This window comes from Ixodes scapularis, unplaced genomic scaffold (genome assembly GCF_016920785.2).
Source record: "Ixodes scapularis isolate PalLabHiFi unplaced genomic scaffold, ASM1692078v2 PGA_scaffold12__126_contigs__length_90152505, whole genome shotgun sequence".
In the NCBI taxonomy this organism is placed as follows: domain Eukaryota; kingdom Metazoa; phylum Arthropoda; class Arachnida; order Ixodida; family Ixodidae; genus Ixodes; species Ixodes scapularis.
This window is the reverse complement of record NW_024609838.1, coordinates 88,697,313-88,712,284: the sequence shown is the minus strand read 5'-3', so window position 1 is coordinate 88,712,284 and position 14,972 is coordinate 88,697,313. Positions and strand designations below refer to the sequence as shown.

Here is a 14,972-nt window from a genome sequence, read left to right as displayed (position 1 = left end):
ATGCGGAGCAAAAAATGTCTGCCCCAATCCCGGGCAAGGCGACTTCCCCGGAAGCGCGAAAGTAGAATTTCCCGCATGCGACCCTTTCTCCACCCATGAGGAGTTGGCGGCGAAAGGAAGGCAATACTCTGGCTCTGCCATTAAGTTACTACATCTACATCCACCCCAGAGTGACGTACGGACGTGTGGATGGAGCCGGTACTTTTCCCGACTCGGATACATCCACGCGGCTGGACGTAGCCTGCGCCACAAAGATTTTTTTGGAAGTTGAGTGTTGTCACGAGTGGTAACTGTTTGGAAACGAGGGATCCGAGGCCATCTGCAGGAATAAATAAGTCCACATTTTATTGAGCCAGCTCATGAAAGGAACTCTCCGTCACCGCTTCCACATAATGTTGCAGTTATTTACATGGGTTACCCACAAACATACAGAGTACCCATCAAGCACAAACCAGGCGACCACATTCACACGAAGGAAAAAAACAAAACAGCTGATCATGACTTTGCACTCTTTGGCTCGCCACTGTCAAGTGCTACACCTCCACAACCTTACCTATGTACACATATTGCGAATAAAGCCACAGAGCCTTTTTTTTTCCAGAAGAAAGCTGGTCATGACATTTTTCAAAGTTGTCGTTTGTCTCTAAACAAATTACATTATTTAATCGGGCACATTCCCTTTCAATACATACAAGGAAAGAAGGAAGCACATTTTAAACTGGAAGGCACAAAAACTCGTTATCAAACAGTTTAAAAAAAAACACGATGGCAGCATTGCCCTTTCACGGTAACCTGAAATCTGGCTGCAATTCTGCGACGCTCAGAACTGTGCACTTCGCACAGCACCTTTCTGGCCCTTAAACAAAAACGCTAAGGCTATGTACAAAATGAGACGTAAGTTGCCCATAATTACAGGCACGTAAGCGCCAACCCCCACAAAAGTAACCCATGCCAAAACGTCTCGTTATAAATGCCCACCTCCAAATTCACCGCAATCATTCCGAGGGGAAACAGAAAAAAACATTGCTTTAGGACTACGACCATTCGCTAAATCACTTTATTGCATATAGCTTTTGATTGGGCATTGCGTCGCCGACTCGCACTTGCCCAATTAACGTCCCGCGCGCCTAAAGCTCTTCCAAACAAACAATCCTCCGGATAAACATTGTCGACCGAAAGTGTACCGCATTCGACCAAATGCCAAACAATGTTGCAACTTTGAAGGCTGTCCGCGACACCACGTTACGGCACACTGTAAGAATGCCACCAAAGGTTATGTACACAGTCTCGGCGCAGCGGAAATCGCACGCTCTACGAAGCACCGCACAAAAAAGAAAAACAGTCGGGGAGGCCACGTGCAGATTCAAATTACAGTTGCCGACAATCCCAGAATGACGGGGAGTGTCCTTGGAACGCCTCCAGTCACGTCACGCTTTGGCTCGGGTTCACCAGACACAAGACCAAACTTCTTCCTGCCGTTCTCATCAACTCGGATATTGAACGGGTGCATAATCTGACAATGGCGGCACTTTCTAAAAACTGGATTAACTTGGACGAAGGAGGGTGCCTGGAACGCATCTCTGGCCACCGTTTCGGTGGTAGAGGCTGCGTGGACGTAACGAGGAACCCCGGCTGGTGGGTGGGTCACGATTTAACGAGTCTGGCCGCCCATTGCCACGACGCACCCCCGAACCGACGGCGCGGCAGAAGCTACGCGCTCGCCGGACCCGTCGACTGCCTCCCTTTTGCCGCCCGACCTTGCTCGCTGTGAGTAAATACGGCTGGGAGGGCAATCACGGGGCACAAGACGTACGACCGGTCCAATGAGCGCGTAGCTTTCACCGGGTTTGGGGGGCAAACGGAGTGCCGCAACAATCCTATGCCATCTAGCAGAGACGTCGCTGGGCAGTGCAAGCAAATCCGAGGTGCGTTCCAGGAACGTGGCCGAGCCACCTGCCCAAACACTTAGCCTCAGTCGAGCGAATCACGTTCCGACCTCCGAGAGCAAATCGACTGTCCGGGGGCGTTCTCGGGGTGTCCCGAACCGAGGCTCTTGAACGTTCCCTGGCTGGCAATCCCGACTCCTCCGGAGGCACGAGTGGGATCATACGACGTAGCGCGCCCGCGTCTTCTCCGGGGCGCCGCAGTACTCGTTGTAGATGAGCTTGGCGAGGAACAGGTGGAACACGACGATCAGGAAGGTGATGGAGACCCAGAAGAGCGCCGGGAGGCCGCCCAGGCGGTGTCCGTGCCGGTGCAACGCTATCACGTGGTGCTCGTGCGCCGGCGCTGCAAATAACACTTCCTAAAGTCAGGCCCAAAGGCTGGGTGCAAACAAGTGCCTTCTTACCATAACTACGCAGCTAATCACTTGCCGCCCAGGCGTCGAGATTGTAAGCCCCACCCTGCAACTTTCAAGCGCGACCATAATACATTTAACGCGCGACAAAAAGAAGGAACTCGCTGGGAAAATGGCAACCGTTGCACAGCCATTTCTTGCCTTTCGGTGCACATAAAGCACTCCGCTAAAAATTCTGCATTCTCGCAGGTGTAGTATTGCAGCCCCATATTGCCAAGTTCGTCGACCAAAGTCTTCCTAGCCTAGGTTGAGTGATGCTAGTTGTGCCAAATAAATTCGAAGCATTACGCCGCCGCTAAAATGCATTCTCAGTTTTAAATACAAATAGTATTCCACCGCCAATTGCTACGAGTCATTTTGGATGGAGCACCTTTTGGACCATAAGTGTGCGCTTTATTTTCATTTAACTACTGCAAATACCACCATTTGTGCGTCGGTCTGTCAAACCAAAAGACAATGTCTACTTTGCTTTTCCTTTTTCGTGAAGCCTTTTGTCATTTGCACGGCAGGTTTGATTGTTTCCAATGCAAAACAAGCAGCTTACTTGCGCGTAGAAGCACTAAACACATCAACAAGATGCTGACTGACGAAAGGCAGTATGAACTGCAGTTCAAGGTTATTTTTCGTACAGAATCAAGGGTAAAGAAAATAGTATATTTGACCAAAATAATGTTAAAATAGAATAATTTACAGCACCTAAATTGATGTTTTGTTCTAATGTTAAGGTTCTAATAAAACTGCAGTTCTTAAATATAAGATTAAAAAAAAAAAAAGAAAAAGATTTTGTATTTGATTACAAACATCAATAAGATTTGATATATAGAACTTATTATCACAAAAATTGGCACGTGAATGATTAAAAATAATCCCAGCCAACTGGGTAAAGGCCGACGACCAGACCCAAGATTCTGCAAGGCAGAAGATCCTCCTCACAATCGGGGAGGAGGAAACGGTGGATAGGATAGAAGGGGGGAGAGGAGGCAGTGGGGGAAAAGTGAAAAGCGCAAACTGGTCATCAGTCTTTAAGGATATTTCCAGGTTGCCATCCACTGCTCCAGCCAATTTCGTTTCATTGTACTCTAGATATATAAAGGTAATAACCAAACAAGAGAATTGACATTGAGGGGAAGAGGAAGCCAGCTTGGCGTAAAATGTGCTTTCTCCATCGTCTAAGAGCCAGCCGGCCCGGTGGCACACACTGCGTCACCAATTGACGGGGTGCTCACGCTGCTCGGTTACAAGCTTTCACGAGGACCACCGCCCGGCCAACGTTGGTGCCAACCCCTGGAGCACCATTACGGGGGTGCATCGCCGGAAATACGACCGACTCGTCCGCAAGCTGGGCACGGAGGGAGCTGTCGCCAGGCGCTCCGACGGGCCTGCTACAAGTCTGCAGCCCATGGCAGCCCCACAAAGACAGGCCTACACTCCTCACCCTCTTCCCATCATAATCCCATAAATCGTCATCATCACCTTTTTTGTAAACAGATCAAACTGCCTCCAGGTGAACGACATGGGCACACTGCACATCGATAACCTGCCTTTCCTCGTTGCTAGGAGGCCTACTCGGGAGTGCAATAAACCACTATTGAACGAAAAAATGAATGAAAAATAAACGTATAGAGCAGTTCATACATATCGTTCAGCGATACTCAATTATCCTCGCTAAATCTCAAACTTGGCGTCGGAATATTGCGGTACAGGGTGTTTCTTTTTAGGCTTAGCAGATTTTCAGTAGTGTTGATGATTGGGCTAATTGGTCATTCATATTATAGTGGAAAACAAAGAGCGCAAGGACAAGGACAGAGTAGAAGGCGGTAGACACACACAGCGCTGACTTACAACTGAGCTTTATTGGCACTGACAACCTGTATAAATACACAATTTGCCCGGCCCAAAACCCAAGAAAAGAAACAACACAAAAGGGGGACTACACGTGTTCCTAGAGTTATCTGCAGGCGCCGTTGTTCTGTTGGATAACGCCCTGCCCTTGTTACCTGCTGATAAGGAGGGGGGCTTTGTAGTATTACCCAAAGGCATGCTCAACTTGAAAGCTTTAGACGCTATAGAGGCCACTTTTGTACGCAGGAATGACGTGTCCCTAGCAAAAGTAAAAATTGAAGCACGTAAACTTTGCAAACGGCCGAGTTTAGATAAACTAGCCCTAGCGGTCGATAAGGGCAGAGGCCTGAATCTGGATCTGTTTTTTTCAGCTAAAACGCACAAAGCCAACTGTCCGCTACGCGTTATAGTATCGGAAATTGGAACATGGCAGAAGTCGGTGGTCATGTTTTTACAAACGAAATTGAACATTTTAGTTATTGACGATCCCTTTCAGGTAAAAAAACTCGGAGCAGATAATAGACTTCCTTAAACAATGCCCTGACCAATGCCTCTCAGCATGTTCTGTAGACATTAAGGACTTATACTACTCGATTCCATACACGGAGCTTTTAATGTGCGTCGAAGGGTGTATTGACAACCACGGGTGTGTAGCGTTTCAAAATGAATGTGGTCTGGGGGTAAGAGACTTCTTGGAGCTTTTAACCTTTTACCTCAAGTCGACGTTTACAACTTGGAATGGAGAAACTTTCATTCAGAAAAACGGCATATGCATCGGTTCCTGTTTAGCTCCCGTGTTGAGCGACATTTATCTTGCATTTTATGACAGAATTTTATCTAACAGACTTGAAGGCTCTAGGGTAAAAAAGGTTTTTAGGTTTGTAGATGACTACTTAGTGCTTGTTGACTGTGACTCAGACCACTCTGCTGGCGAAATTTCTGAAGTTTTGGCCACTTTTAGTAAATGCTTGGAACCACTGGTTATCACGTACGAATTACCAGTAAACGGTTCCATAAGATTTTTAGACCTTAGGCTGCAGTGTCTCCCCACACACACCTGCTGGCTTTATGAACCAAGGAGTAATAAACCCCTCCTGTCGTTTTCGTCTGCCCACTCTAAACTGGTAAAAAGAGGAATCATCAACATTTGCTTTAAGAACGCCCTTAATAAATCCTGCTTTCACTTAGTCAAGGATAGCTTTAAGAATCAAGTAGCGAGGCTCATGGCGGCGGGCTACCCGTTGCGCCTCCTAACGGCAGTTGCAGAAACTCTACTAAAGAGAAGACGCATTGAGAATGCTGAACAAGTTAACAGGAAAAACAGGAACATCACAGTACTACTGTACCTACACAAAATATCCCATAATGTGAAGAAAGTGGGACGTCGAGCTGGTGTTCACGTGGTCTTTTCGGCTCCAGACAAGCTATCTATGATGTGCAAAAGAGTGAACTCTCATGTAATAGAGAGACAGGTGTGCACCAAGAAACACCAAAGCCAGTTTGTTACATGCGTTGCGGGTGTTGTATACTCTATTCCCCTGTCCTGTGGCCGGAGATACATAGGGCAGACAGGACGTTGTCTTAATGAGCGTTTAAGAGAGCATCGTTATAATCTGTCTCAGGTTGTGTCGGGGCACCTTGGGGTGCATTGCCGCGATTCCGGTGGATGTAATCCGTTTTTTGAACGATGCACGATCATCAGAAAACAAAAAGATAAACTGACACGTGAGATTATAGAAGCCCGCGCCATTGGACAATTGGGCTCTGAGTGTGTTAGTGCCCCGTCACTTGCCTTGACGGAAAAGGAGTGTATGTTTCTACTCAGATCGGAGAGCAACGGCACCTGCAGATGACTCTAGGAACACGTGTAGTCCTCCTCTTGTGTTGTTTCTTTTCTTGGCTTTTGGGCAGGGCAAATTGTGTATTTATACAGATTGTCAGTGCCAATAAAGCTCAATTGTAAGTCAGTGCTGTGTGTGTCTACCGCCTTCTACTCTGTCCTTGTCCTTGCGCTGTTTGTTTTCCGCTAATTAGCAGATTTGTGTAAAAAAAGCCGCGAAAGCTACACTAATGCGGTTTGTGCGTGCGAGTTCTATGGTCGGGGGGACATAATATAGGGGGCTAAATTAACTTTTAATTAGCGAAGCTAGACATGTGGTTCCAAGAAACATGATGAGCATCACCAAAAACCATTGAATCAGTCATTTCATGGGAGCAGTGCGCTAAAGTCAACACTCTGGCTGGGGCTAGGATAAGAGCCCTATCACACCGGAAGCCTTGCTCCAGCTGCACGACTTCCACCACGCTTTCCAATATTGTCTGATTTTCCACAAAGCAAGTTTCTAATTAGAACTGTATGTTTATTTTCAATAATGAAAACATTAGTCAGCTTATTTTAGTTAAACTGATTGTTACAATTAGGCTCCTAAACAATATGTATATCCATACGTCTCCCATGGCCATATAACTTGCCTGCACAAGCCACATTAGTCTAGCTTTCACAACTTTTATGAAACAGAGGTTTCAACTGCCTCGCGCGTGCCGGTTGCGATGGTACGTGTGCGGAGCTTGCGACTGCTCGGGTAAGGCGTGCGGAAGGCGGGGGAATCTCGACATCTCTGCATAACCTCGCGATACCTTCGTGGAGTACGCCGGGAAGGAGGCAAGACTTTGGCGCTGTTTTTAAAGCGCTCTTGCGGCTACTTGGCACATCAATCTGAAATATAACTTTGACATTTGTGATCCTGGAGGCCAGATAAAGACAATTGAAGTGTTTTTTCTCAAATGCAGAACCGCTTCAGTTTTACTTTAAGAAGGAACACCCTGTACACATAATAGCCGCAGCTTTATTCAGAAATCGCGCGTAAAGTCCCCTGAGCACGCGGGTGCACTGCGGCGAAACAAGATGTGCGAAATTGCAATGTCCACTTTGTCGCTTTACTGCAGTATATCAGTGTGCGGCGAGAAGTGAATTCAATGAAACTAGCTAACCTGGCAGAACAGACCACGCACGTGAGAAATATTGTGGAACTTGCGAGTACCGTCAGTGTTTGGTGGGGATAAAATCAAACGGTACAATACTTGATGCTAAGATCGAAATTAAGAAAATTTGCACGAGTAATCATCTGGCCGCGCAGTGGGGCTATTATATTTTGAGTATTTCAAGCGACTTTTGGCACAATGTTGGTGCAAATTGCTCGAATTTGGTCAAAATGGACACGGAGCAGGCTTTTGGCGCAGTCTGAGCGGCAAGGACGGAGGTGCCCACCTTCGACCACCTCCTGCACATGGATGGTGTGCTTGAGCTCCTCCATGTGGTCCCTGTCCGAGGTAATGTAGAGCACCGCCGTGACGGGAGCCGTCAACTTCACCGGGAACTGCTTGGGCTTGAAGCTGGGCAAAGGGGGCCGTCTGCTCAGAGCCCTGCTCGTCCCCGTCTGCTTATCCACTCCCGGACTAAGCCTACGACAACAAATCCCACAGCACACTACGGCCTTCCACCAGAGCTCGAAACCTCATCTAAATACAACTCACCAGGTATGACTGCACATTTAATAATAGGTATTGAAAACGAGTGTGTTGGTCAATAGATACGAGATATTAGGAATTCACGTATGAATAGATACGTGAATTCTGGACGCCGGTCAAGATTTACAGTCAAACCCGTTTATAATGAACAGCAGGAAACGCTACGATCAGTTCGATGCAGCAAGTAATTCGATATAGGAAAAAACATTTACAACCAACTTTTACGATGCGTTCGTTGTAAGGCGATAGCTTCTCTTTCTCATCTCTTCGCTTCCGCCTTGTAACAATGCGCTGGAAAGTTTTTTTTCTTTTTTTTTTGCATGTGTGCAGAGTTTGTTTTTTTAGCTCACCTCCCCTACCGAATCGCTTCTCTTCGTGGTCAGCCCTTTTGGGATGAAAAGTTCCTTTTTTTATGCGCGTGCGTGCGGAGATTATTTTTTGCTTTCTCCCCTTTGAATCGCTTCTCTTCGCGCAAGTTTGTTTGCAACTTGAGCTTTTGGAATTTTTTTCTTTCCTACTTTTTTGGGGGGGAAGGGGCAGGCTAGAAGACGATTGTTGTCGCCTCTTTGAAAGCCTTCTCGGTGAGAAAAAGTTCGATATAGCCAATATGTTATTCGTCATAAAAAGTACTTTTTACGTGCATTTTTATTTAAATTTTTCGCGAGTTCGACATCGACAATAATTCGGTGTACGTGGGTTCGTTCTAAACGGGTTTCACTGAATCGCGTCCAAGTTCGACATGAACAGGCTTTTTTCGTCTCGTATGCACCTTAAGCAGATGTGCAAAAAGGTAAATGAAAATGACTCTTCCAGAAGGTGCAATGTTAAACAAGCCAAAAAGATTGGAGGGTGCGCAGAAACAAAGGTTTATTCAATTCCCCTCAGCTGCGGCAGTCGGTACATCGTACAAACTCGGAGATGCGTTGAAGGGACACCGACGGGGTATTTATGGTGGCCAAGGTTTTTATTTGAACATGACATATGAGAGCTTAACTACCAGAACACAATTCGTGGCTCGAAATTTGTTTTCTTTCCATCTGAAAACCGCCGATCGAGAACTGGCCGGTTTAAGTTGCACTCACTCTCATCTCTGTGGTCATGTGCCATTTTTTATGGTTGAGACACAACCACCAAAAATAATTAAAGTCGTGGGTCATTCAAGGCACACATTCAATACTAAAAATAGACAAAAAATATTATACCTATTTTAGTGGCTTCTAAATAGCTGCAAATATGTTGAATGAAGAAGAAAAAAAAGGTTGCACAACCACGTGACTTCTGGCAACTCTCTCCTCCTCTACATTTCTTCTTCCTCCCCAGTCCAGTTTCGGTTTCGAGCAGTTGCATATTTCGACTTGATTATGCGCGACTCTGTATGTAACTCTGTAGCAAAACATTCACTGGGCAGTCTTTGGACACCATAATGAATAGCCTAACCAAAAATATGAAATTTTTAATTTTTTTCCTTTGGGAAAGGGAGGGGGTCAGTGTCCCTTCAAGTATTGACTCGGAGAACACAACTTGGAAGTGTCAACGGCTTCAAACGAGTCATTGAACTCGATCGTCCTTCACAGCCCTCATTTAAGACGAAAGTGGATACCTCTAGTCTGCAAATCTGAGCGTTGAAAATAGGGAAGCCTCCGTCGCAGCTGTCAATATTGCTAGAAAGGAGGTGCCGCCCTCGGTCCTCTTGGTCCGTCGACGCATCCAACTGCCCGGTGCACGGAATTACGCACGGTCGGCAGCCACGAAAAGAGAGGATGATCTTTTTCGTGTGCCCCGAGGTTGGCAACGCCTCTAGAAGAGCAATTCGCCCGGTGCAGTAGAGCCAATAAGCATTGCACAGTAATTACGAGCAGCGAGAGCCGGTACGACCCTCGCCGCTTGTCCGCACCAAAACAGGCAGGGGCAAATTCCGACGGCGGTAAAAAGAAAAACTCGCCAAGTATCCTGTGCCTCGGAAAGAAAGCTCTGGCAAAGCTAATGCTCGAGCAGTCTCTCCATCTCCTCCACAAGCGGGCTGCCAGATTTTCCACCCACCGGACCGCTGCACCGGCCTTCGACCGGGACTCGTGTTCCTTCAGTGAGGAGACCGGTCCAACGCTCACGCATTCTCTTCCGGGCATTACGGGACACTGCTAGCAAAGCCCAGCAGGAAGTCGGTCGGCCCCAATGGCCGCATCTCTGCCGTACAAATTTAGCTGGTGCGGTACGACCTCTAACCTCGTGTCTGGGGCGTGCATCGTGGAGTAGCGATTACACTGTGCGTTTGCCGGCACGACGCTCATCCACATTGAAACTGGCACGGGGATTAAACCTAGGGTCCCAGTGTTTGGCAGTGCAAGCTTTTGCTCATTTCATCCGTCAATTTATTAATAATAAGAAAAATGGAAACAAACGAGCAACATGCTCGACGTGCTCCAAGCTGCGGCGTGTCAATGCACGCAGCTACCGATCCTAGGAGCCAGCCAAATACAGTAAAACCTCGTTATAACAAAATGGGATATAACAAACTAATGGATATAACAAAGCAATCGTAATTCCCCTTGCTTGCTAATAGTGAAGAAATGGACATTGGCTATAACAAACTAATGGTTATAACGAAATAATTACGACAACTTTGTTATAACGAGGTTTTACTGTAACACACTCTACATTCAAGAAACGGGATTGTCCTTGCCATTTTATAAAGAAGGACTACAGACATTTTTTTACCTACACCAAATAACTATATTTTCGGAATCACCGGCCTCTTCCCAGTATGTTATTTAGCATCACACAAATCTAAATAGTTCCTGTGAAATCGGCGAGTAAAAATTATACCAAAGTCAACATTCAAATATACTTCAGTGGCGTGACGTCGGGGAAAGGCAGGCTTGCAGGCCAAGCATTTGCTTCGTGCTGTCGTGCGGGTGCTGGAGCGAGCTTTCAAAGAATCAATGCAGCACCGTGAAACTGCTCATTATCAGTTGCAAACAATGTCTACGGCACAAAGAGTGAACCCTTGCCTTCCTGTGGCATCATTTTTTCATTGTTGCCAGTAAAGACTTTCACTTCAAAAAACACGGTGAGCACCAAAACTGTAAATTCAATTACTTTGCAAAAAAAAAAATTAATTTGGGCAAGTCGGAGACTACGAAGAAAATGTCAAAGTGCCCTTTTAAAGGAATTTCAAATCATTTAGAATGTTTTTTCTCGCGTACGCCCGAATCCATAGCCTGTCGCGCGCATTACGTGCCCAATGGATTGTTTGTGAACTGGTGCCCAAACTGGCCACCGCATAACGACAACTGACTTCCCGTAGCCGCTAAGCACTCCTTTTGCAGCCGTGTCCCTGGCTCCTGCGCCACTTTGGTGCTACGCAAAATCCTCGTGGTATTTCACTTTCCCGCTGCGCACACCAAGGAAAGACGGTCGGCGACCGAGGCTGTGCTGCCTGGAACGTCCAAGGAGGTGCTCCCTCCATTCCCGCCTTACGACGTCCCTGGTGGCGTTGGCCTCTGCGAGGCCATTTCTGGCCGGGATTCGCAAGCATGGGCGGATACTAACACACCGTTCGCAGGAAGCTTGGACATGCTGGCCCTATAAAGGCACATGTTTGGTTGCAACCGAGTGTGTTGGCCAGGCTTGTGCTTGCTTACCAAGACTGGCACCATCTATCGAATACTCGCGATACTTCCCCATTTTTTGAGCGTCACCGTTCCAGCACAGGCTCGACAGACTTCTGTTATGACGACTGCTCCTCGTACAAAGTAAGTAAATTTGATGGCGCAACAGCCCGACTCAAAAGAAAAAGGCAGGGCGAGGGAGAGCGGGCTCACTCGAGCTTGACGGGGGGGTCGAGGCAGCCGCCGTCGCAGGCGTAGTAGTCCCGGTCACTGCGGTCCAGCAGCACCCGGAGCAGGGCCTTGTTGTCGTCCCCGAGTGCCACGCTCACGTTGAGGTGGGTGGCGTTGCCGTAGCTGATGCGGCGGAAGAACAGCTCCCGGTGCAGGTCCTTGGGCTGCGTGTTCAGCTCCAGGTGGCTGTCCTTGAACAGGAAGGCCCCCAGGCTCAGCACCATCGCCTGCAGGACTCCCTCCGCACCTGCGCCGCACAAAGCCCTTCTGTCGTCTTTCTGGGGACGGTCCGTGCATATTTCGACTATTCACGCATTTTACGGAGATGGTTCTCAACCACTCGTGGTTTGGAGACCCATTCTGGATCGGCGCAAGTGATGGGGGACCCCATCTACCGGTGTGGAGGGGTGGGTATTACGTTACAATGACAAATGAGGAAATTAAGAAAACCAAATGCTCACAAACCAAGCTCTGAAACAGAGAATATCAACCAGGCAAGGGAAGCACAGCTTGGTCTATTTGGCTTCATAAAACAGCCAGCACATAAAAAAAAAAAAAAAAAGCGATTGCTCGGCTTGGTTGAAGGTTCGGGGCTTTGGGATCCCGAAGAAGGCCTTCTGGGGCCGCAAAGGGTCCACTGACCCACACTTGAGAACCATTAGTGTAGAGCAGGGGTTCTCAAACTGGGTTCCGAGGAACACAGGGGTTTCACGAGCTGGTCTCATGGATTCCGCGAACACCCAAATTGCAACCCCCCCTTCCCCCGCCGCAGGCTGCGTGGCACGACCATGCAAAGCGCCTTCATCTCACTTTGTACTGACATTGCGACTGATATGGTGGGGATATATGGGAAGCAACACAAGCAAAATTGCCAACAATTGTCCATGTGTTGCTTCTCGGTCGGCAAATATGGAGGGGGGGAGGGAGGGGGGGGTTTGCAACAGTTTTTGGGGCTTCCTCGTGTTCCGTGAGACCAAAAAGTTTGAGAACCCCTGGTGTAGAGCATTGCGAAAGATTGTAACAAAAAACATCTGAATGCGGCCGACTTTTTATCTAAAAAATTACTTTGCCCCTTGGTGGGGATTCGCACCGACAATCTCTCGGTCGGTACTCCGACGTGTTACCCCTGCGCTATTGGAGCGGCTAAGAAAAGTATTAATAAGGCCGACAGACACATGAACTTGTGTGGTCATGATACATCAACAGCGGAACCCCGATTATACGACTTTTGCGGGACCGTGTGAAATCGTCATATAATCCGGAAAAAACAATAATTACGGATACAGTGATTGGCCTGATGCGAAAAAGACAAGTGGAGGTTTTAAATGATGTCTAAGCTAATAATGTGCTGTACTTTAACGAAGCAAAAACATTCAAAATAAATTAAAACAAAATTGTACAGTTCTGCGGTAAAGACTATGGCGCACCGTGCATTCCCGAGGGCGCCCATCAAACCATTCTGCCAATCTGGGCCGCCAGGCAGCTACGTAGCTGCCTCGCCTCAGACACGATCACATGGTCGTGTCGCCGCGGGGTCGATCAGGATCTTGAATTCGGCTCCCGACGCGCCGCTTTCTCTCCTAGCCACTGGAGGGTGGCGGGCGAGGAGAAACCTTCTCGCCCATCGATCGATATATACTCAATGGAGCAGGGGGCGAGAGGCCTCTAAGAACTTCGGACGAGACCGAGACGCAGGCACTGGCAGGCAAGTGGGTGGCGACCGGATCTAGGATATCGCGGGACGCGAGGCCTGGGGACCTTCTTTGTGTTAGCTTTTGGCTTACCGTGCGTCTGTAAATATTTGTGTAATGTAGCTTGTATTTGTATTTTAGATTGAGTGTTTTGTAGCGTTGTGTGTTATTGTACCAATAAACTAGGAGCGGAATCCCGCTCCCGTGAAAAAAACAGGCTGGACTCGGGTTGTTGACGGACCACATGGGAAACGGCGAATCGGCGGCGGTACGCGAATTCCTACAAGACGTGACTAACTCGATTCTCATGTCAAAAGAAATCAGCAATCGCCTGCTGGACTTTCTCTCGATCGCGCAACATCCGCTTCCTTTCCAAGGCCACAAGCTTCCGAAAGCAAGAACGCTTTCCGAAAGCGGGAACCAGCGGAAGCCTGCTCAATCCTGGGAGAAGCAACTAGTAGTTGGAGAAAGTGGCACGCAGAGGACAGCGAGGGGAAACGAGAGAACAATGGGATGAGCGGAGCAACGCGAAAACGCCCGGGCATTTCACAGCCCGGGGAGAAGGGAAACTGCCGCCTCCTGCTCCCTTCCGCCGCTGCGGCTGGCTCGGGTTGCCGGCGGCCTGTTTTTGGACCCTCTGAAACAACGTGCAGGCGTCTTTCGCATAGCCGCACCGTCGAATTCGTCGTGCGTTTCCCGACGGAACGTCGTATGACACAGGACGCGTAGAGTCACGTGTCGTGTAAACTGAACTTTTAATACACTACTTCTACGGGGAGCCCGTCAAGACCGGGCAAATTCATCGTAAAATGCGGGATGTCACATAAACTGGAGACGCATGGTCGAGGTTCCAGTGTACATAGGAAGACGATAGGGTACAAACGTTTCGAAGCTCACCACGAGCGCGGGAAGAAGGGAAAAAAAAAGAATGCATACTAGAATGGACAGTCGGGCTAGTTGGTGTGTATTCACAACGAAAAACTGTACGAAAATACAAAGAGGAGAGAACACACAGGACAACTTTTTTTATTTTGAAAAACACTCTTTTTCACATTGGGTATAGGTCTTGCTTTTCTTTTACTCTGCCTGTGGTCAGCTCTTTCTTGTTTCTTCAAATAAAAAGTTATCCAAGGTTCACTGTTTCTGAGGTTCAGAGATGGCTGGCTCGTGCACACAGTTTTCTTTTTGCTTTATGATAGGCTTCAACTATCTCCCTAGACAACTGAGCTTCGTGTTTATATACAACATTTGTGTCTCTGAACTGTGGTGGTTCGCAGTCATGGAAACGCAGCGCTAAATGCGAGTATGCTCCACCTATTAACAAACTATGATGCTCGCAAAGTCGGTTGTTTAAGCATCTCCTTGTCTGTCTTATCTACGGTGTCTGCAGGAGAATAGGATCTTGTAGACTGTCCCCTTTTTGCGAGACACAAACTTCATGCTGTGCTACACGAGACATCCATTGTTTGACTGCTTATAATTGTAGAATTACCCGACATATTAACGGCATTAGCGCACACGTATGAGGAAGAGAGAAGGGACAGAAAAGAGCGCTACTCACAACTGTATTTACAAAGATGAAGAAAAGAAAGAACATCGTCCAGCTCCCCATAAAGATGACAAAGGAAGAAGAGGAAGCAGAAATATAAAACAGGAATGTAAAACACAAAGTCGGGTGTTCCCTCGCGCGCACAGGCTTGATACACTGGTTCT

The 14,972-nt window shown here is 47.7% G+C and overlaps 1 protein-coding gene across 2 annotated transcripts in view; it reads right to left on the bottom strand.

The window, feature by feature from the left end:
• Window positions 1-320: 320 nt before the first annotated feature.
• The window catches only part of LOC8052101 (uncharacterized protein KIAA2013 homolog), an 82,908-nt gene continuing 68,256 nt past the window's right edge, over window positions 321-14,972 (bottom strand). For both annotated transcript variants that reach the window (XM_040206828.2, XM_040206827.3), the window contains 3 exons: window positions 11,551-11,815; window positions 7,470-7,594; window positions 321-2,289 (listed from right to left, as the gene is read on the bottom strand). In XM_040206828.2, the coding sequence (XP_040062762.1) occupies window positions 2,105-2,289; window positions 7,470-7,594; window positions 11,551-11,815 (575 nt within the window). In that variant the 3' untranslated portion in view covers window positions 321-2,104. The remainder of the gene's footprint in view (window positions 2,290-7,469; window positions 7,595-11,550; window positions 11,816-14,972) is intronic.